At 36.9% G+C, this 23,460-nt stretch overlaps 1 protein-coding gene across 4 annotated transcripts in view; it reads right to left on the bottom strand.

Moving 5' to 3' along the window:
- Window positions 1–23,460, bottom strand: part of CDH18 (cadherin 18) — a 166,436-nt gene that overhangs the window by 26,137 nt on the left and 116,839 nt on the right. For all 4 annotated transcript variants that reach the window (XM_065630181.1, XM_065630180.1, XM_065630182.1 and 1 more), the window contains exons 6-7: window positions 22,348–22,601; window positions 7,630–7,766 (exon numbers count right to left, since the gene is read on the bottom strand). In XM_065630181.1, the coding sequence (XP_065486253.1) occupies window positions 7,630–7,766; window positions 22,348–22,601 (391 nt within the window). The remainder of the gene's footprint in view (window positions 1–7,629; window positions 7,767–22,347; window positions 22,602–23,460) is intronic.

Here is a 23,460-nt window from a genome sequence, read left to right as displayed (position 1 = left end):
TCAGCATTGAAAACATGTCAGATATCCAATTCTCACTACTCCACGAGTAAAATAGTCTTAAAACTCAGACCTCGTAGTTTTTAAAAACTATTTCATTGTGGTCCACATCTAGGGAAATACATTTGTGGCAGATTCTGTTTCTTGGAAAAATAAAGCAACTATTACCAGTATGAAAACTGAGCTAGCAGGCAGAATGCAAGTGAGGTCAAAGATGAAGAACATATGTGATTTTTTTCCTTGGTGGGGGCATGGCTTAAAGTAACACTCTTAGGTCTGTAAGGTACCTATAGAAATTATCATAAAAGTAGCAAACAATACATAAGACAAAATCACCCTGTACTGGTGTTAAAAAAAATGAGTGAATTTCATTATTTAAGTGTACCCTGTATTGTTAAAAACCCAATAGTTTTGAAGAAAAAAATAAAGACAGAAAAGCACTATGAGGAAATTTTGTATTTAGTGTAAGAAAAAATTCACTTCAAGGAAAAACAAGACAAAGCTAGCAACAAACTTACTCATAATTAAAAAAAAAAAAAAAAAAAAAAAAATCCTCCTGTCCCTCACATACAGAGGATTTCGAAATTATAACAATGTTATAGCAGTTTATTCTGATTTAGATTACTTTCTTTCAGATATTGAAAAAGGCTTCATTTTTCCAAAAATTAATTATTTGTCACAAGGCATTAAAGATATTTTTGATTATGGGAAAAAGTTTAAATTGAGAAAATAAAATGTCATCAATTCTTGTTCTTTTTTAATTCTTTCAGTGCTGTGTGCCAGGAAGATACTGCTCCATAGACTTATTTCCTTTAGGCAATGCATATGTTGTCTTCATGCATTTCAAAATAAACAGAAATGAACTGTGTATTTTTATGTTTTGATTTTACTTTTTGTAAAATAAATTGGTATGCCTCTTAATAGCATGAACAGGTTTATTTTGTTTACACCTTCATTCTATCTTCTATTCTTATTCTCCATATGACAGTCTCATGTAGTGTTATCAGAAGTAACATATTTTCATCTCCTATCAAAATCTTAAGAATGCCTTTTCTGCTGCAATGAAACCATAAATCAGGAAAAAGAACTGGCAAATTCTTCTCATAACTTGCTGTTGGCTGATGGCAATATGAGATAGCAATATCCCTGTGCACCTAAGGAAAATATACAACTGCACCTCACTCTAATTATATACTTTATCTGTTTGTTTAATGTAATTATAGGGCTTTCAATATTTATTCAAAATCTCAAGAGGTTTTATACATCACTGCTGAAAATCATTATTTCTCTCTGTGCATCCTGTTTTCCTGTGAATTGTATAATTATGTCTTTCTTGTTATTGTTTCTGTTTCTACAAAACTTATTGATGAAAAGAACTGCTTATGTTACAATTAGCACCTGCACTTTAATGTTTATACCCTAATTCTTGCAAGCTAACTGTTCCAAACTCTTATTCTTGTGAGCTGTCCTGCCTTTTCACATATTTTAATTCTGAACAAGGTTTATTTGACCTCTATGAAAATATCACTGAAAGTTATTTCTTTTTTTTTTTCTTTTTTTTTAAATGACTGTATTTTCCTGGGATCCTTTCAATACCACATTACAGGGTACTGCATGTTTTGTAAATGAGGTGTTTCTCTAACTCAACACTTTGGCGTCTTATTCCCTGAAGCTTGTAGGAGGAATATGCATGGAGAAGCATATACAGAAGACATATAAACAAAGACAAGTATCTTTTGTGGGGTTTTGTTTGTTTGTTTGTGGTTTTCAGTTGGTTGGTTGGTTGGTTGTTTTTTCCCCAGTATCTGATAATGTCTGACAGCCTTGGAGATTTTTGTTTTGTCTGTAAAATCAATTACATAATGATGTATCTTAAATATTTTGATTTCTAATACACTGTTGGATGAAAGCTCTGTATGCACAATGTCTTTTCATGTGGTCATTTTTTACTACCTCTTGCTAGCATCTCTTTCAGTCTTGGTTGTCTGACAGAACCTGGCAGGTACCATGTTATTTCAATTCTCCTGTTCTCTGCAGCTTCTCCATAGCTTTACAGATTAGCAACTATTTCTGGACCCTTCAAAAATAAGTTTATGCATTCATTGCATTCAAATTGATCCTTTCGGTAAATAATGGGAAATTGTCTGCTTTTCCATGCTCAGCCATTGCAAAGGATTTTGGAGACACTCAGAAACACTGCAACTTCATGCCAAAAAGATCAGTGAACTGGTAAACCTATAAATGCCTTTTACACACTGGTATACTTACCAGCTTCATAAGAGAAATATGTGAAAATTTCCCAATAGAAAGTGTCTTCTAAATCTCTGAAACATAAACTTTTGGATCTGCCCTGAAAGATAAGCGCTTATCTTGCTTTCAAAAAAACCCACATTTCTTATTACAACCACAGATATTCTTATCATCCATCTAAATGTCCAGTACTATATGAATCCCAGTAATCTCTTGATGTTTACACCATCTGAAAGCCATATCTAGAAACTGGTTTGCTCTCTGTCTGTTGAGAAGATATTGAACACAATCAGTTCAGTTGTTAGAATTAATACCTAAAAGGAGTTTCTTTACACAGTTTTTCGTACTATATTTCTAAGTAGTTTTGATCTCAAATCGAGACATTCTCTGATTCCTTGAATCATCAGTGTTTATTTCTCCCAACAGCTTTTATTTCTTCTCAGCAAGCACAAATACTTCAAGGATACTATTATTTGTCTTATTTGCAGCACTGCTTTGAATACCTTGAGGTACATCTTTATTTTTCCAACTGAAACTGGCTTTGGAACTGCCAGAAGTCCACCCATTTCTACTTTAGTGCCACCTTTTTCTTGCCGAGGCTGTTATTTGAGGTTTTGCAGTTATTGTTGCTTTTGTTATCAGCACTATTATATGCTAGAGAGAAACCTTAATTGAATCACCCACAATTCTTTTTACAGCCACCTATTTTCTTTGAGAATACATCACTATATGTGAGAAACGGTCATCCTTTTTCTTCTCCACATTCAACACACAGTTCCAAATATCACAAAATCATGGAATGGCTGAAGGTGGAAGGCACCTCCATAGATGGGCAAGACCAAATCGCCTGCTTAAAGCTCAGTCAATTAGTGTACCTCACCTTGGGCCTTGTCCAACTGGGTTTTGAATATCTCTAAGAACAGATACTCCACAGCCTCTCTAGGTGACCTGTCCCAATTTTTGACCAATCCCATAGCAAAAACTTTTTTTTAATGTTTAAATGGAATTTTCTGTATTTCAATTTGTGTACTTTGCTTTCAGTCATTTCACCGTATACCACTCAGATAAATCTTTCCTCATCTCTGCTTATCTTTCCCTCTCTACTCTGCACTTGTGCGGCCTCATCTGGAGCACTGTGTGTGGTTCTGGGCACCACAGGATAAAAAAAGTGTCCAGAAGAGGGCTACGAAGTTGATGAAGGGTTTGCAGAGGAAGCCGGATGAAGAGCAGCTAAAGTCACTTGGTTTGTTCAGCCTGGAGAAGAGAAGACTGAGGGGAGACCTCATCATGGCTACAGCTTCCTCACAAGGGGAGGAGGAGGGACAGGCACCGAACTCTTCTCTCTGGTGGCCAATGACAGAACAGCAATTTGCAGGAAGATGTGCCAGGGGATGTTTAGGTTAGACATTAGGAAAAGGTTCTTCACCCAGAGGGTGGTGGAGCACTGGAACAGGCTCCCCAGGGAGTTGTCACGGCCCCAAGCCTGACAGTATTCAAGAAGAGACTGGACAGCACCCTCAGACACATGGTGTGAACTGTGGAGTTGTCATATGCAGGGATAGGAGTTGGACTTGATCCTTGTGGGTCCCTTCCGACTCAGGACATTCTATGATTCTATGATCTTTACTCGTTTCTTTACTCTGATAGGGATCGGGTACTTAAAGACACTAATAAGCTCATTCTGAGCCTTCTTTGAGGGGGTTGAGTGCACCCTCAGTAAGTTTGTAGATGACACCAAGTTGGGTGGGAATGTTGTGTACTGGTGCATGCGGTTATTCCTCTCGAGGTGCCAAACTCTGCATTTCCTATAGTTGAATTTTCTAATGTTCCTTTTCATCCATTTCTCCAGTCTGTCAAGATCCCTCTGGATGACAGCATGATCCTCTGGTGTATCTGCCATTACTCCAGATTTGTGTCATTTGCAAACTAGGTGAGAGTGCACTCTGTCCCATCAACCAGGTCATTAATGAAGAGATTAAACAGTATTGCATCCAGTATCAGCTCCTGAGAGTACTGCACTAGTGACTGGCCTCCAGCTGCACTTTGGGCTGCTGATCACAACCCTTTGAGCCTGCCATTTAAGACAATTTTCAGTCCCCTTCACCATTCATTTATCTAGTCCATACTTCAATGTGTCGTCTTCTTACATGAGTTTCTTTCAGTCTTCCTAAATTCTTAACAGCTAGGGAGGTAGTCTGGGAATCTGAGTCGCTTCCTATCATTGTGTGCTGTCATTACAAAGAATTCTAATTGACAGATCCTACATTAGTCCTTAAAATAGCTCAGCCTTAACTAGTTCCTCTCCCAAAGAAACAACCATTCACTGTGACTATATTTCTTTCCGCTAAATCAGTCTTTCATTTATTATAAAACTTTGTGCACTTGCTCAGTATTTTCCTATTTCTATTACTCTTATCAAAGACTTAGTCAAAAGCCTTAAATAGAGCTAGGCAAATTGTGTCTCTTCCTCTTTCAAATGCTCTTTCATAAACTTTTTCAAATAATTCAAACAAGCTAATGAAATCTGAATAATTCTATCTGAAACAATATTTTAAAATCCTATTATCACCGATTTGTTGTCCTTCCCCCTGCCCCAAACATGGTACATAGATTCCTCGATAGAAAATATAGTATTATTTTTTCAACTTTCTTGTTCCCTAATACCACAAGTAGTTTTCAGGAAACAATCAAAGCAACAGCTTCAGTGATATGCCCTGGATACCAAAATCCCACTCTTCCTCACTGTATGATGCTGTTAAAGAACAGTGCATGTTAAAAAGAAAATAAAAATTAAAAAAGAAAAGAAAAAGAAAAAAAGGAAAAAAGAAAATACAAGAAAAAAAGAAAAGAAAGAAAGAAAAGAAAGAAAAAAGAATAAAAGAAAAAAAAAGAAAAGAGAATGTATCCTTTCAATTCTCATGGCAATGAACTCTGGTGTGCTTCAGGAAGTGTCTGTGTAATCAGAAAAAAAACACTGAACATTACATCAACATTACTCCCACAGAGGAAAGTGGTGGAAATTCCACTGATTTTAGAGAGGACATTCGATCAATGCAGAGTGTATATCATATACTGAGAGTAAAAGCGAAAGTAAATGTGATATGAAAGGTTCAGAAACAATAAGGCTGAAGTATGAGGACATTTGAGGGTAGAAATATTATGTTGATTTTAAACTTCTTTTGCGTAAAATAAGCACAGTTACAAATAGCTATCCAAAGGATGATCAGTAGAAATTGAATTATGTCAGTGAAGAGTAGCATAAAGTCAAGAGAGGAAAACACTTCAAGAAACTAACATGACATTATTTCAGCAGAGCACCTCTTATTGTCGAAGCAGTGCAACCTTTCTGGGCCTTGCAGATTCTGCTGTGTTCCTGCCTAAGAAAATGGTGTCAGAAGCTACAGATGCCTTCTTCCGTGCCAAATGAACTTGATGAATGCCACTCTCACAGCTAAATATTTTGGTCATAGCATTCCACCTATTTTTCAGCTTTAGTCTTAGTTCTGCAATTCCTTGTGCATGGACTTAAAGATAATGATATAAAAGCCTGTACATATGAGATAGACAGCACTTAACATAAGAGTTTTGGCCTTGGTGCTGTATACACAACATATACTCCCTCTTTCATCTAGATTCAATTACTGAATTCACAACGGATTTGGAAGAATACAGCAAGGTTGTAATTTTCAAATTACTGTAGGTAAGGAAGTGGCCAAAGAAGTGGACACAAGGAAAGGCTGCCCATAATTTAGGCTGCCTGTCAGTCAGCCTGCCATCCATCTTTTCTTCACTGCTTCCTCTTCTTTTTTTCACAAACAAATTGTTTTTCAGACTGACATTGTAGATTTACTTATCTTTCCAACCATTTCATCCTCATTAGTCTTCCTATTCTCTTTTAGTTATAAACATAGTCCTTCTTCATTCTCCCTACCATTCTCTCGGCATGGTATATGTACTACCACTCATTTGCCTATGTGAAATAGATAACGTGTAGAAAGCTACATTTAAGTTTAATGGTATTGAGATTTATTTCTGCAAAATAATTACATTTGGATGGCTTCCCAAAAAGACTAGTGACTACTCCTTTTTTAGTATGGCCCAATCTGGCTTTCAAATCTCAATTCAAATTAAGACTATCCACTTGCCTATGATTATGCTTAAATTACATTTTATTTCATGCTGCATTGAAGTAGCACATAATGTACGAAGATACTGTCAAACACACCTCACTATCAGTCATTACCTTTTTTAAAGGGCTAACCACAAGCTCTAGATTTTACTGTTTACAATAGAAATTTACTTAGTTTAAAAAAAATGTTGTCCTTACAAAATATGTACATGCTGTCAATTCTGTAGTGTGTGCTAGTGATGCAGTGGCAGAACAGATTCCGTTTTAATCTAGACATGAAGCAGATGAAAACAGAGGAGGCTGAGGTGGCTCAATAATGTCAGTGGTACCTGTTACAGGTAAAACCTGTATCACATGATCGGGCAATGATGGAATACACACACACACAAACAAATATATTTATAAGTAGTTCACAGCGCTGATCAAAATTGCTGCCACTGAAAGACAGTATCACAAAGAGTACTTAGCAGGACTGGATCTATTGATCCAGATTAGGACTTTTTTTGTTTGGTTTGTTGAGTTTTTTAACTTTAAAACTATGCAAAAATAAAGACCCTGTATTTTGAAGGTTAACTGAAAACGTTCTTTAAACTGTACTTGCCTCATGTAAAAATATATATCTGGGACTACTCAGTCAGATATTTCTTGACTGTTGCAGGACTTACCTGAGGCAATGGAAATTCATCAGACTTTGAGGCCTTTCAAATGCATAGGCAAGTATTTTTTGTATCTTTACCTGGCAATTTGCCTATTAAAAGGCCAGAGGTATACCCTGATAATCAGCAACTACTAGGCACCTGTCAGATATAAATTAATATTGACATATTTAACATACAATTAACTAAAAAAGGTTAAGAGCAGATACAAGATGGAAGGATTAATTTCTCAGTAGTATATAGTGTTATCTTCTAAGATATGTGCAATATGAAACACAAATGGGACAAGCTGTTGATTTCAGGACACTGAATGCTTGGAACTGTTCCTAGGTAAAGTGGCAGCTTTCTATCACATACAGAAAAACATGATAAATTTACAGAGGTGGAATCACATAGGCACATGAGGTTTTGTTTATTTGATCTCTGGAATTAGGGAATTTACAAACACAGAGAAAATTCTCCTTTATCGACACTGGCTGAAAAAACCTCTTGATATTAAAAAGAACATAACATCTCAATATAGTGTTTCTTAAAACTTAAAAATTGTTCTTTTCCTTTCTATTTTTTTTTATACTATATGCCAAATGTATTATTTACCTATCTCAGAAGCAGCCACTGTGATGTTGTACCAAGGTGTCTCCTCTCTGTCAAAGATCTTGGCAGTCTTAATGGTCCCAGTACTAGCATCAATGGTGAAATAACTATCTTCTTCTGTGTTACGATCAATGAAATATCTATGAAGACATAAAGCAATAAAAATATACTCATTGTAGTATGTATCATCCAAAGTAACAGAAAGCTACATAAGAATATTACTTTCAAGCTTTTAAAATAATATTTTCTAAATATTTTTAAATCAATTATTTAACAAGTAAATTAATATTTTAAATATTTTTTAAAACACCCTAAGAAAAAAAACGTGTTATGGAGACACCTAAAGTAACACCATATTTCATTTATTTCAAAATGTTACTTTTCTTTTGGTACATAAGAAGGTTTCCACTGTTAGTCACAAAGATACAAATTGCTAGCAGGTGATATTTTACACAGCAGTATAAAATCCTGTCAAAGGTAAGTAACACATATTTTGACTAAAAAATAGTTAAATGGAAAGGCAGAAAATAAAACAGAAAGATATGAAGACATTATTATTCTGCTTATTTACTTGTCACTGCAAACCAGCATGCTCAGTGCTGGTACCTGTTTTGAAGCATGTCTTTTTGACGTGAAGTTGATAACATGATGACATGAGCTGTTTTAAACATAACCATTACAGACACCAGGAGCACAAAGGGCCGATTCCCAGAGCTGCAGTTGACACTAGCCTAGAAGGAGAACTAAGCAGCCCTGCTTAACTCCCTTGGCTTCTGGGCACTTTGCCTAGCAGAGAAAGTGAAAACCTTGAAGTGGGTAATGGATGCAGAGGAAGAGAACAAAAAAGAAGAGATTGGCAAGCCATTTTTTTCTCAAAGCCGGAATAATTTACAACAGCTTTTAACAAATGAAGCAATTATAGACTGTTATCGAGCCTTCTTCACTAACTTCAGACTTGATTAAAAAAAAAAAAAAAAGGAAAAATAGTCTTGTATGTACAATAATTGTTTTTACTCATAATTTGTCAGCCCTGCTTTCATTCTGTGAAGTTTTTCATGTATGGAAACTCTGCATAAGTAAAAATGAATTATTTGTCCCATCCAATTGCTCTTATTTCTACATCACCAAAAATATAATTGTCATCTAATAAAAAGAGTGATGAACATAAAGGCAGCCGAGCTCAAAAAAAAATTAAAATTACTTCAAATTTATTTCTCTCTCAATGTACTTATTTAGACTATTTGTGGAAAGGAAAAACAAACAACCAAACAAACATTTAATTGAATGATATATTAAAGTAAATATGACATATGAAAAAGCAAAGGAAATAAAGCACTGGAGGAGGCAGCAATTTGAGTGAGTCACCTTAACTGGTCAAAGGGTAGAACACAATATTTTCTTTTCATGCTTACAGTATTTTCAGTAATTAAAAAACTGTAGGTCAGGCACTGGAAATCAAAGCAGTCAAAACTAGACTAGAAAATCTTTTCTTCTTGCCTGCTATCAAATTTTTCTTTGACATTGTGAAGAGTGAAACATCTCCCACGTGACTGAGGGAGCTGCTAGAGAGACAGCAGACATCAGTTCCCATTGATTTAATGTTTCTCCGGAAAAAGGATTTAACTTGCTGTCTGAGCTGCAGTCAGAACCTATGTGCCCTTCATTAACTACCACATTTGAGAATCCTCATTCTAAAATACTCCAAAAGTGCTCAATAAAGATAGTTTGGATGTGCAACATGGCAACTGAAGTTGCTTCAAGCAGATAGTGGACTATTTCCATGCTGAAAGCAGGTTGGCAAGATCTTGATTATGTAGGGGATGGGGCAATCATTTTTAAGAATTTAAGTGAGGACAGTTGTGGGTTATTTTTTTTTTTTCACAGGAGATTATTTAATCAGTGTGTCCTAAATTCAGTGAAAAAATCAAAACAAATTTTGTTGCCAGAAAAAGAACCAAAAAATTGCTGAATTTCTAATTGCTGAATCACAGTGGGCACTGCAGAATCACTTCCAAAAGCTGGTACGCTTCTCAGTGCTCCATAAACCCAGGAGATGAATTAAAAGGAAACTCTTGACCAACATTTATCAGTCACTGATCATGAAATTATGAATATTGCAGTTACCCAAGAAAACTTATGTTCTTTTTGAGGAATACTGAAATCCTCTGGGGACCCATTACAAAACAAAGCAAAACAAAACAGGTAAACAAAAAAGACCACACAATTATTCTGTTGGCATTATTTTATGTGGCAGTATTTGTCCAGGCTACCCACACCTCTTTATTTGGGAATTAGGATTTGCTGTTCCATTTCAGAACTAATTTTTCTAGTGGCTCTGCAGGCCTCAGTTGCCAAGTGTTTATTTGTCATGGAAGTGTTTTGAAAGATTGTGCCAATATCAGTGGAGAAGTTGTATCTCCTCTGTGCGTAGCTAGCCTTACCTTTTACTAATTATAAAAGCTTTGGAGGCAGGGTGGTAGCAACCTCTAAAAGTCCGTACAGCTGCCATACTTGCAACAGAGTTGTGTTGAGACTTGAACCTCATATAGAAGATGTGTGCTTCAGCTGGAGAAATCTTCCCATGTCTTATACCTTATGCCCTCAGTGTAGGAAACCTGACCTATGACAAATTGTTAGGATATCTTGACTATACTACTATTGAGACAGGAATAATGAATGCTTGGTTGTGTTGGGCAAGATGGGCAGTGCACATATATTTGTGTACAACTATCTTTTACATGAAGAACTGGAATGCTGACAGAAGTACAGCAGGTATAATTGTCTCTCAAATAATTTTCTTGGAGACCTTAGCAGGAGACCCTTTACTGGTAGAGCTTACAATCAAGTAAGAAATGATAAAATGTAATTCCCTGTCTCCTACTACAGACTTGTTTTTCTTGACTCTAGGGGTCTCCTGATAATGACAAGAATTATTTGCTAAAAAAAAAACCCAATATGCTTCACTGACCTTTTCTTATGGAATATGTATTGCAAACACAAATCATATTATAATGAGAGCCTCATCCCTGCAAACATTTATTACTGTGGACATTGTTTACTTATTATCAACATCAGGCACAGTGACTGTTCTGTGAGTCAGTATTGTGCTGACTACAGAACCATAAATATAATGCAATGTAGTATTTGTAGGCAGTAGCTTAAAAATAGACAGAATTTCAAATTTGGCTTAAATGAGAAAGACAAACAAACAAACACGTAAACCAATAAAAATACTCAGCAGCTTTTGTGTGTGTGACTTATAAAAAAATTATTACCTCTCCCTCTGTGAGTGAAGTACAGAGTCAACACTGACAAATATCTGTCCCAAACATGAAGCTTGTGTAGAAAACTGAAGTTCGATTCTGTTATGAACTGTGACTACCTAATGTTTCATACTGTTTCAGTTTATAGAACTCAGTATTGCTTGAATAATTTCAGTTGTGTTTCCTGTCATCAATGGCAACAAAGTGATCCTGAGGTAACTTACTAATGCTTTTACTTCCAGTGATACTAGAATAATGTAAAATGTTTCTAATTTAGCCACAGTAGCACTTCCCCTTCACGTGCTACCTTTTGCATCTGGTTACAGACATACTGAAACATTCACAGATGGACAGAATTTTTCTTGATCATGAATCTAAGAGAACTCTATAACAAATGCCATTGTATTTACAAAGTGCTTAACATTTTAGGCTTTTGTATTTGCCTCTGATTTATTTGCACATTGAGAATAGAGACCAGGTATATCCATAAATAGACCATACTCCAGAGACAACAATGCTTTACTTAGGCTTCTGAATTTATTTCACCTGGTAAATACTTATCTTAAGCTAGATAACAGTGGAAACAAAGACAGTCATAGTGTTCCTCTCTTGTTCTTCCTTCCACCTCTACTGAGCTATTCTTCAATGTTTTTTCTAGACTGCAAAAAGCTGTAGTGCAAGTTTTGAATTTCAAAGTTACTTCAAAAGTGATTCATAGAATCATCATATAATCATAGAATACCAAGTTGGAAGGGATCACAAGGATCATCTCATCCAACTTTTCTTGCCCAAAGTCATGGTCTAGACAACATGGCCCAGCACCCTGTCCAGTTGAATCTCAAAAGTGTCCAATGTTGGGGAATCCACCACTTCCCTGGGGAGATTATTCCAATGGTTGATTTTACTTATCATTAAAAATTTCCCTCTTACACCCAATCAGAATCTCCCCAGGAGTAACTTGTACCCATTACCTCTCACCTTTTCCACATGACTCCTGTCAGCCAGCTCCCCACCCATTGCAGAGATCACTTGTCTACACGGTAATGCAAAAATTTGCCTTAATTCAGTTGACTGTTTCTTCTTAGAATGCATTTACTGAAAAACGAATTTATAATATTTGTTGCAGATTTTTTTTACAGACATTTACTCATGACAATGTTGTGTGAATTAGCATACTTTTAACCATTAAATCAGCATATCTGAGTGGCATGGCACATGTTAAAAACGGGACTTAATAACAAGACATGCCTAGATAAGCAGCTCTCTAGAAACTGTTGATGTTCAAACCAGCAACAGAAACCAGTCTCAAAGAAACTACATTAAAAAGATCATGAATATAGAAAACCTATTAGTCACACTATCTGAAGATATTCTGAGGGAATTTCGATACCAAAACTCAGTCCTGCTAGTACTGGGAAATGCAATATGTGCCATCTTTTTATTAAGTGTAGTCACTCAACGGAAGGGCATTCCCAGCTTTCATCTGTGTCCTTATTCCTGCTTCTGACCAAAGCAAGGCCCTGGTTCCTGCAACTTCATTCCTTACCTGCTTTGTTTCACTGGGAGCAGATATTCCCACCATCTTTACTGAAAACTAAAGACATTTGTATGAATTAGGAAATAAAGAGAGATGCATATGCAAGATAGGCCTTTAGGCAGAAGGGCATTCTAGATGTAAAAATCAGTTTGCATTATTAAATTAGCCAGTCTCTAATAATAAAGTGAATACCTAAAAATGGAAGTTTTAAAAATGTTAAGGGCGTTTAGGATCTGTAATGATTTCAAAACCTTTTACAAGTGCTTCTGAAACTAAAACCCATAAGGCTTTTCAGAATCTCTCTCTCTAAATTATTCAGTCTTAAGATAATATTAACATCAGTCTGTTACTATTCCAGTATATCTCTCTCTAGTTATTGTGTTTTAAGGGTAAGCCCTGAGTTTGCATTTTGAAATATTTCTGGGTTTTTAACTTATCTTTTTTTTTTTTTTGGTCTTTCTTGGACTTCAGTCAAGTCTTTAGCTTATCCTTTCATTATGCTATTTTTATTTATTACCCTATTTACTAACTGCAAACAAGAACTCCGTTACAAACTTACACCCTGGCTACAAACTTGTTATTCCTTATTAAACTTCCAAAGTCACATTTCAGTCAGATCTGGATTCACAGGTCACAGTACTTCTTTGGGCTTTTGTACTGAGACATATGTAAATAATGCAAATAATAAAAAAGTTCTTTAATAACAAGTGAAACAGGTTAAAAAAAAGCACTTAGAAAAGGTCATGGAAGGAGGATAGAATCACTGCTAAACTGACCACTCGCATCATTTAATCACTATCTTTTAGAAATCAAATGTCATTATATGGGAATATGTTTAAGTAAAAAAAAAAAAAAGCAAAGCAGCTTTTCTCAGAAAGAGATACTCAGACTCAAAGTATAGAGATGTTTATGTTTGGACTTTTTTTAAAAAAAAGTACCTTAGAGAAAAATGTGTGAGCAACAACTGCACAGGGTGAGAGGAGGTATACTACGAAGAACAGTGAAAGCGCTGATCAGGTGCAACTCTCCGTGTTTGACCAGCTGGAAAACAACAATAACTCCAGTGCATGGCTTTCATCTCTCTGCCTCCTGACAGTGGTACTCCCCGTGAGCCTGAGAACCAGCAAAATCCCCTTGAAGCCATATGAGGTGGTGGGGAGATATTCCATTGCCATGACTGTCTTGGACTACACTGCTTGCCTTCCAGGGCCAATCTGTTTCCCAGTAGTTCAGACAAACGTTTCCAGGAGAGAAAAGCAACTGTGAAGTGTGAGTCAGAAGTTGGCTGCCAAATCAGCAGGTAACCAATTTTCTCCCTGCAGTGCATCTGGTAGATGAAGGAGACATTAGATGTTCCAGAGCTCCTCAGCAGAAGACTACCACTGAGAACTACAGCCTTCAACTGTGCTTTCCAGTTGTGAAAATAAAAAATATATTTGAAGAGAGCTTGGAGGCTTGGAGAAGGCAATCTCTCTGTTTACAATTCTTTTTTTTTTTTTTCCCCCCCATACAGGCACAGCATAACTTTGAGGAAAATACTGTTCCTTTCAGAGCGCTTGCAGGAACTCAGTTTGATACGCTGTTCCCACTGACTTAGCTCTGAAGCTGGCTGCCAGCTGACATCCATCAGCTGATCAGAGATACCTTCTTATCTGCCATACGGGACCCCCAGCTCACCCCTCACACTGAAATCTCAGCTCAGCAGAAATGGTAGCCTTTCCTCTCCTTGTCCTGGAGATGTGAGGTGGCAGATCCTGGGAAGCATGAGGGAATTGCAAACAATGAACCACTGCCTCCTAGCAAAGCCTCCAAGAGACAGCCGCTACTGTTTTGCATTTCATGCAGAAGCTGGTGTTCTGCTGCTGCTCTCATTCCCATTCCCTATGCATTGCTGGCACACTGCTCGTCTTAGACACTGTAAAATGGGAATATGTTCATTTGAAGGAAATGAGTCTTTTCTGTACACCCATCTTTTCTAGCTGACAGTTTCTATCTGCATGTGTTACCCACTGATCATCTTTTCTAGCTAATTCTGCCAGTAAATGTAGGCTAAGAACAACCCACATCCTTAGAGGCATAATTCAGAAGTCAAAGCAAGATAAAGTTTTGTCATTTTTCCTGACTTTATGAATCTCTTCAGAGGATTCCAACTGTCCAAATGCATTTCAAACAGATGTGTTGATGGCAGAACAGTTATATCAAAGTTGCTTTTTTATTCAGAGAGATTAGCATTCATATTCCATTGCTTCTAAGAAATAAAGTGCAGTCAGTGTTATGTGAGAATGACTTTTTGTTCCTAACATCTTTACTAGTTAAATAATGGTATTCTACTACCATATTATCTTTTTTTTTCCTACTCATACTAGATATTAAACTAAATAAAACCAAGATAGATAGATGTATGTCTATTTAATAGAGTTGAATGGCCCTATCAGAACACTACACTACAGAGATGCTAAGATATGAAGGCTGACTCCTAAAAGAATAAAAGCATTTTAAATGCCGAAGGCATTCTTAAGTCAGTAGAAATTATAGAAAGCTAAAGATGATGTCCTGGCATGAAAACTCAGGCTCTCAGAGTCACCATATAGAGATGATCTGTCAGTTTTTTCTCTCACAGTTTTAAGTGAGGGATGGAGATGGTTCTGGTTGCTGCAAGATTTTGACCACCATCCTGAGCTAGATGCTTCCTACTCAGAACAGCTGTCAGAACAGCTTACAAGTTCTTGCACAGAGAGACAGATATTTTTGTTAGTGGGAGGTCTGGGACACATAGCTTGAGAAGAATCAAAAATAATTTGAGGCCACAGGGAAAAACTCAGCAACAGATCTCCCACCTCAACCCTGTGAAGAAATGTTTTAAAATAGTTCCTTGCTGTGAAGACAGAAAGAGAATCAGAGAATAAATTGGAGAAAAATCCCCCTCTGTCTCCAGCTGTTCAAAATAGGGTGTTCTTTTTCTGTTTTGATTTACTGACAATCTTGGAGAAGAATAATACTGGAGGAATACAGAGAGCAAACAAATGAAGGAGGTGAGATGGAGGAGGACACAACTCCTCTCTGCTAACTGACTATAAGCCTTTCATACACCCTGAGAGGATACTAGTGTGTCTCTGTAGGTGTTGATCACAGTGTTGTAGCAATGTCATGCTTTGAGAGTCTGAGCAGTGAGGGACAGATGTTTGCCTTTGCCTCCACAAGTGCAGGGTTGGAAGGATCTGAGGGAGGATGATGCCCCATCAGGCATGTGAGGGAGGGCCGGTCAGTCAGCACAAAGGCACTGATCTCAGCAGGTTGCCCTAAGTACAGCCAACAAAGCATCCTGTGCACAGCATAGCAGAAAGCAAACTGACTTTATTCCACTTAGATGACATTCCAAGAGCAAGTAAAACAAAGGAATACAAGTAGATGAAGAGGCTTTTATATTTTCCAGCAGGGTAGGAGGCTTATCCCCTCTCCCTACTGACAGTAGGGCAGAGCAGTGTAGAAACGGATTCTGATCTCAGAGGGCAAGAATCGAAAAACAATTTTTTAAAATACAATTTTCATTTTCAACCTCCCATCCAATCCCCTCACACAGCTCTCTCCTGCATGTTCCTTCACTTAATATGTTGACGCTGCATAACCAAAATTTGAGTGATTGAGTTTGAAGCAAATGTTCAGGTTTTGTTCTACTTCTAGTAAATACAAACTTTACATCAGAAAAATAGTCTATAACCAGAATCCTCCACAACACGTCACGCATTAAAGTTCTCAGAAATAATACTAGAAATAAGTGAAACTCCATGGATATTTTCTTTCATCTACATATGAGCATTTCTCTTAAAATACCGTTTACTGAAAATTCACTTCACTTTCTAAAGCCTGATGCCAGAAAGTATTGAACTTATGTATATATTTTACTAACAATGCAGCAAAAGTTAAAATAAGTTTCTCTATGTGATGCAGGAATTGAAGAACAATTTCCTACACCATATTAATTGTTATAATCCCACAAACTTGTAATCTGTTAATTTTTCAGTATACTGTCTGAAAGAAAGGAAGGCTGTTAATTTAAATCAAACTAGGATAAGGCAACTTTGAATTCATTATACCTTCTATAGATCAGATATGGTGCTGGAAAAGCACATTTTTCTACTCATTAGTATTTACATGTGTCATAACCATTATGAGACATCATCCCTTATAAGACCATTAGAAAAGTGAGAAGCCAGAATCAGGGCTGAGACTGCACTTGTATTCTTCTTTAACTTGGCACAAAATAAAGAGTATGATATTCATAAGAAAAAAAAAAAAAAAGCGTTTTCTGACTTTCCTTGGTTATTTTTTTGCTACTTTGTTTTTATATTTTTGTTGTTGGTTGCCTTTCCTGGAAGTAAAACAATTGTTTTCTATAAAAGACAACCTTGTGCCCTTTTATGCTTCATAATTATTTCTTCTGCATTTTACTGCTTTTTTAGCAGTAGTGTCAAGAGCACAGTGAAGAAAGAAGTTCATTTTCTTGTGACGTCAAGAAGGCACTAAGGCTACTTTGGTTTCCAATAGCTAATCAATTTCAGCCCTAGAGAATAAAATTCATTACAGTGAAGTAGATTACAGACTGGTTAGAGAAAAAAAAAAAATCCAGTGTATTAATATAATAAACCAATCACCCTTCCCAGGATCCAACAAAATATGAGGTTATTTTTAACCAAGCCATGATAGATATCATTCTGGAAAGGAAAGGTGCTTATATTTCTTATTGTTTGACACTACCATCACACATAGAGTGCTGACCAGTACCTGTACCCCATTCACCAGGAGTCTTCTGCTAAGTAGTTGTGAAGAGGCCATTTCTGCCCAGAAATGCAAATTGAAGTCAAACATAATAAGTGAGAGTAACAAATGATGACAGGACCTCTCATTAGTGTGCAAAACTGTGATTTGCCTCCTGTACCACTGCATGACAAAGATTGCACAGTAGCAGCAAAAACAGTGAGTTATCTTTACAGTATTTCTATCATAGCATGTCTTATTTCCCAAAAATTACTCTTACCAGGGTACAATGTTAATAAAGACTTTCAGTTCCTCATAGGACAGTATCAAACTGGGATCAAATTAATATGAGGGAACTTGCCCATGTCATGCAACTATTTTCACTATTTTATCAGAGTTTCAGAAAGTGTCATGGTCTTAAAACTACACTTGTGCTCTTTTCTGAATCACTAACTTGGCAGAAGCTTGAGAAACAGCAGTAACATTATTTTTCTGAAAACCACTCCACTGAAGACAGCCCAAATTCACTCAGAAAGCTGCAAGGATCATCAGGAGCATGCATTGTGGCTAGATGTACTCACCACCTAAGAACCACCTAGAGGAAGATGGCAGGATTTCAACAGGCACTACCGCAGCCCTGAGGCAGTACTAGCAGCCTGGGGCTGCTCCCAATGCACATATGCAACTTGCCAATTAAAAGCTGTTTTCAACCCTAATATCCATGGAAGTCTTCAGTGTATGGGTTCAGGAAGAAAAAAAGATCATTTGTAAGTAAGCATGGAGAGATTTAAAATGAATAATATACTAAAATAAAATTATAATTAGAGCATTTAATAGTCATGCTTTCTTTCATATTGTATGGGAAACTTTCAAGACCTGCTTGCACACCAGATAGTATATAAGACATGATTTAACCCTGATCTTTTCAAGCAATAAGATTTTGGTGCAGAAGCAGACTACTTGATGCAGTGCAATGAAAAGGGTTTAGCTTCCCATAAATGTTCCAACAAGACAGTAATCACTGTGAATTAATTACAATTTGGGGTGTTTTCCATTGATTTAGAACAAATCTTTTTAAGTAAATAACTGTTTTTCAAACTTCTCAAAAAATCTTTATCTTTTCAATTGATACATGATAGAATTTTAATATCTTTCTTTTTCATGTTGCATATGATTATGTCTGATTTTCATATTTAAGTAGAATAATAATATTTTATTTTAAAACACAGCATTTTGAAAAGTTTCCATGAAATGCATTTATATCCACTTGAAGTAAAAAAAAAATCAACTTAAAAAGAAAAATCCTTTAAAACAACTCAAATTTCCAACCAGATAAAGTCTGAATAAAAGAAACCTCTAATAGCTACATTTGTTACTACAAAGGTTCTTTTCGTGGGGTCGAAAAAGTAAAACAGTAGTACAATTACTGACATCAAGTCAGTGCCCTCCAAAGACTGCTCAGCTCTGGAACAAGCTGAAATCACTGTGATGAAATCGCAGTGAGGAAATAAGGAGAAAAAAAGTGTTCAGCTCCTCTCTACTGATAACAATAGAGATCATTATTTATTTGGGGGTTTTAGCTCAAATAATTTATTTTTTAAAAAGATTTCCTTTCACCATTGTTAATTACTGTAACTATTCCTCTAACCATTATTCTGGTTAAAAGAATCATTGCTGCCACCAAAATAAAGTGTTACTTAATTGGGCAGTGAACAAATCACAGCACTGTATCTCTTTTAGCAGCTGGACAACAAAGAAGTGATACAGTTGCAACTGTGTCTGTCTAATGCTTTATCAATCTCACACACAGCAGCGAGCATGCTCATAAAGCGGAAAGCACTCACAAGTGGATTTGGAAAAATTGTTATGCAAATCACTGCTCTGTAGCTTGTCCTGTAGACTCACAGCATTTGAAGACATACCTGAGCCATTTGGCTGAGGAACCATTACTCCATTGCTCCACACAGATCAGCTGTGCAAATCTTATTTGTAGCTATCTTCCCTGGAAACTGTGCGATCTGTTCTTTCTAAGAAAGTTACATTGAATCTTCCTGGTTTTTATTTTCATAATCACTATTTTTATTTTGGATGAACCAGGAATGGAAATGAAAGCAAGATATGATCTCATCACCCTCAGACTTTCTTGCAAACCAGTACAGAAGGACCTAAGTGCACTGTGAGCACACTTCTGAGAAAAACAGCCTCCTCTGAGATGCTCCTTCGCCCACCATTGTGACAGGAGCATGAGGCAGGACATTGCCTCCACTGGAGCAACAGCTGAGCCCAGCTGGCCTGGCCTGCTTCTGAGGTTGCGCACCACTTCCAACCCATTGTTTCCCGAGCTGTGGCCAAACCTTGAAACAAGAAAAAGCCCTTCTGCACAGTGTCAGTCTTTGTGTGTAAAGTGAGGTGAGGGAATCACAGAATGGTTGCGGTTGGAAGTGACCTCTGGGGATCACCTCGTCCAACCCCACTGCTAAAGCAGGTACACACAAAGCAAGTTGCACAGGAACATGTCCAAGTGTTTTTTTTGGTATCTCCAGAGCAGGAGACTCCACAGCCTCTCCGGGCAGCCCGTTCCAGTGCTCTGTCACCCTCAAAGTAAAGAAGTTTCTTCTCACATTCAGATGAAACTTCCTGTGTTTCATTTTGTGCCTGTTTTCTCTTATCCTGTCATTGGGCACCACTGGCACCATATTCTTGACACCTGGCTGTAAGATATTTATAAGCATTTATAAGATTCCTAGAGAAGAGGGGTTAAAGTTGCCCATTCTCAGAGCAGCCTTTCTCCTCACACAATAGGATGTTCAAGAAGACCCTGAGGGCACATCAACCCAGCCTGGTACTTCTTCAGAGTCCCACATACCAACATGTTAGTCCAGGCCTTAGAGGACCAGCGTCTTCACAAAAAGCCCACACGCTTACAAATGATGTTCATTGTCACTTCCACTGAGATGGATAAAACCTAGCTAGACAGTGGACCTGGTCACAATACAATGATATGTCAAAGATATCTGAACTGCTACTGCCCTTGCAGAAGCCTTCTAATGTAACTGAGGACTGGCTCCTTTCAGAGTTTCATGATTTGGTGCATTTTACTAGTACTTTTTTATCCATTGGAAGAGAGAGAGAGAGAAAATTGACAGTGCAAAAATAAACACCGATGTGTGTGTGTTGCGGGGAGAGGTGGGGTGGAAATAGGGTAGACAAGGTAAGGACAAGTTTTCTCCTCAATTATTTGAGTAATAAGGAAATTTAACATTTTGCCCTCAATAAGTGGTTACAAATTCCTGTTTGCAAAAAAAAAAAGAGTCATACAAAAAACAAATGTTTGGAAATATTTTTCCTTTCAATCCCCCCATCTCCAAATGACCTTTCCAGCCTTTGTACACACTGTTGCTGCTTCCCTTTTGCTATGGTTGTCTTAATCCTTTCTAGACAAAACTCTTAGAGGCCACTGGCGGTTGAAGTATGGAGGAACCAGTCAAATCTGCATTTGCTCTTTCTACTCCAAAACTACCATGACAGCTAATCTGTCTGACTCTGTTAGTTATTGTTTCAGAATTATAGTATCAAAGCTAAAGGCACTTGGTAGTTATTTTTAGTGAAATTTTCTAATTTATGTTATGCTTTAGACACAAATATTGTAGTGGCAATTTTTCAAAGGCAATAACTTGCCACTAAGAAATTGTACTTATTGATTGTCTGACACTAAACATTTTTAATCTTAGACTATTAGCACAAGACAACCATAAAAACCTGACACTTTCATTGTTCTGCGAAAATTGTTTTATCTTACTGAGACAATTACGCATAACCAGCAGATTTTAACTCAGTCAAGAGACTAAAATGCCCAATTACTTTAAGAAAAACTGTTTTGCAAGTAAGTACTCATATGATTTCCACAAAAACTATACCATTATGTCACAAAAAGGAATAGCATCAAATATGTATTCATGAAGATTTTTTTCTTCTTTTAAATCAACTACCACCTTTGAGACAAATATTCATTTATTGTTCCACAAAATTCTCACACTGTACGTCAGTAACTCATTCCACAAATTAAGCCAGTAAAAAATGTCATTGGACCCTATTAAAGCTGAAAACATGTAACTGAAAACTTTAAAGCAGTAATGAATTCAAACTCCACTACCAGAGTGTTAAAGGTTAAATCCAAATGCTCTTAAATTTAGAAGAAGTCGAATTAATATCCATATGTGTATTTTTGGCATGACTTTTTTTTCAAGCTTGCTGTGGGGGTATTTCTAGCTCGATTTCCGTTCCTTAGTTCGGACCATGACCTATTTCCAAGACATTTCTGTTATTATATGAAGTATTCTGGCCAGAGCAGCAACACAGCAATCTTCCTTTTATTTTTTTTTCCTTTTTAATGAGAGCATTGGATTTAAGAATGAATTTAATTAAAAAGACTGTCTTTCCTTCCTAGTATGTTACATATTCATTTAGTTTTCAAATGATGTATCTGATGTTGCAAGTGCTTGCTTCTCAAAACTTCTTTGCCCTAGAACCGGCAATTGGAGATGACACAACATATGCTTAGCAACATCAGTGGGGTGCATTATTACACCCATTCTATTATTTTGATACCCCACTAAAACTGAAGCATATTCCAAAATAATGGCTTCCTCCTCAGATGCAGTTTTGCAAAAATTATACTGCATGTCAGTGGGGAAATGTGTACCTAAACCTGTTCACAAGCACCTGGGACAAGTACAGTGTGGCAGGTGTGCAGAAGGCCAGCACAACAGCAGCATGACAGGAGAAAAACAGCATTATGATCCTGCACAGATTTACAACTAGTGGCAGGATACTGAATGCCAGCAGGCCAGTGAGGTGCGCCATTTTATATGATGTGGTAACCGTATGCCAGCCTTGTTCTGTGGGCTGTTTGGAGAGGTGCTGTTACAGGAACTAGTGCACACAGACCTTTACCCAGAGAAATGGCTGGATGGCAATTTCACTGCAAAACAACAAAAGGCTCAAGATTACGTTTTTAAATCTAATCCACACAGACTGATCATGACACCATTCTGATATATGCTTCCCCTCATGTAATAAAACAAAAGACACAGCCTCATACATCTCAGATCTCTTTAACTCTTTAGCAAGTGGAATTCAACCTAGTGTGATTTGGACTTACTATACCTCACTAAACTGTTGGCAGCATCAGGATCTTGTGCCGTTACTGTACCAACAGCAGTCCCGATCTCAGCATTTTCATAAACTTCCATGACATAGGAAGGCATAGAGAAGAGCGGAGGTTCATCCACATCGCCAACAATGATCTTCAACATTGTTACATCTTTGAATGGTCCCAAGTGAGAAAATCGGAAATCAAGGTGAGTATTTGCTCCTTCTATATTAAGTGTATATGATTTCTTTTTTTCATAGTTGAGTGGCTGTTGGCAGAAAATAAAGATTTATCAATACCATTCTGTGCTTCAGTTTATCCTGCTAGCAAGCTAACTACATCTTTTGCATTTAACTAAAACCACATTTCTTCATGTTACTGGAAAGCGACAACATTCTGTGATATTCTGGGGGCCATAGCCATGCCTTGTAAGTAGAAGGATATACATGAAGCAGGATGGATTCAGGTTTTCTCTACGACAGAATTGTGAGCAAGGTAGCAGTTTTGGAAAAACTCAGAGCTGACAATGAGCATGAGATTCTTCTTCAGTAATAAAGTCTCCGAATTTTATCAGGTTTTGATTTTAATTGGTCAATGCCAAATACTGAAAAAGGTAGAGACTGATGTATCCTAATTTAAATTAACTTCATATTTTTAATTAACATGTTTAATAGAAAGTGATAGCAACACTAAAATTATTTTCAGCATCTCTTAAATCCTCAACTGAAAAAAAGAAAAAGGAGCTCCTTGCAAGAAAACACTTAGTTATCATAAGAGACAGGAACTTAAATGTGTAAGGATAGCCTAAACATGTGCTTGTGTACCTTTCTAATCCCTATATTTTTGATCATTTCCTTTGCAATTTTTCTACATCAACAATGAGGCAACTCTTCAGCCTATCTCGCCATCTACTGCTGTGCTGCACATGGATTATGCAGTCATAAATGGGAAGAAAGCCTGCAACAGGGAATATGCCTTCTACAGGGCCTAATGTTCCAATAAAGCTGAATGGAAGGCACATCCACAGCTGTACCACCCACCAGAAGCACCACTGACACTTGAATATTGCCCTGTTATTTAAATCAATAGATTCCTTCTAGAAATCCTACCTCTCTACTGGGAAGGAA

The sequence above is a fragment of the Caloenas nicobarica genome, chromosome 2 (genome assembly GCF_036013445.1).
Source record: "Caloenas nicobarica isolate bCalNic1 chromosome 2, bCalNic1.hap1, whole genome shotgun sequence".
NCBI classification, from domain to species: domain Eukaryota; kingdom Metazoa; phylum Chordata; class Aves; order Columbiformes; family Columbidae; genus Caloenas; species Caloenas nicobarica.
This window is presented reverse-complemented; position numbering and strand designations above follow the sequence as displayed.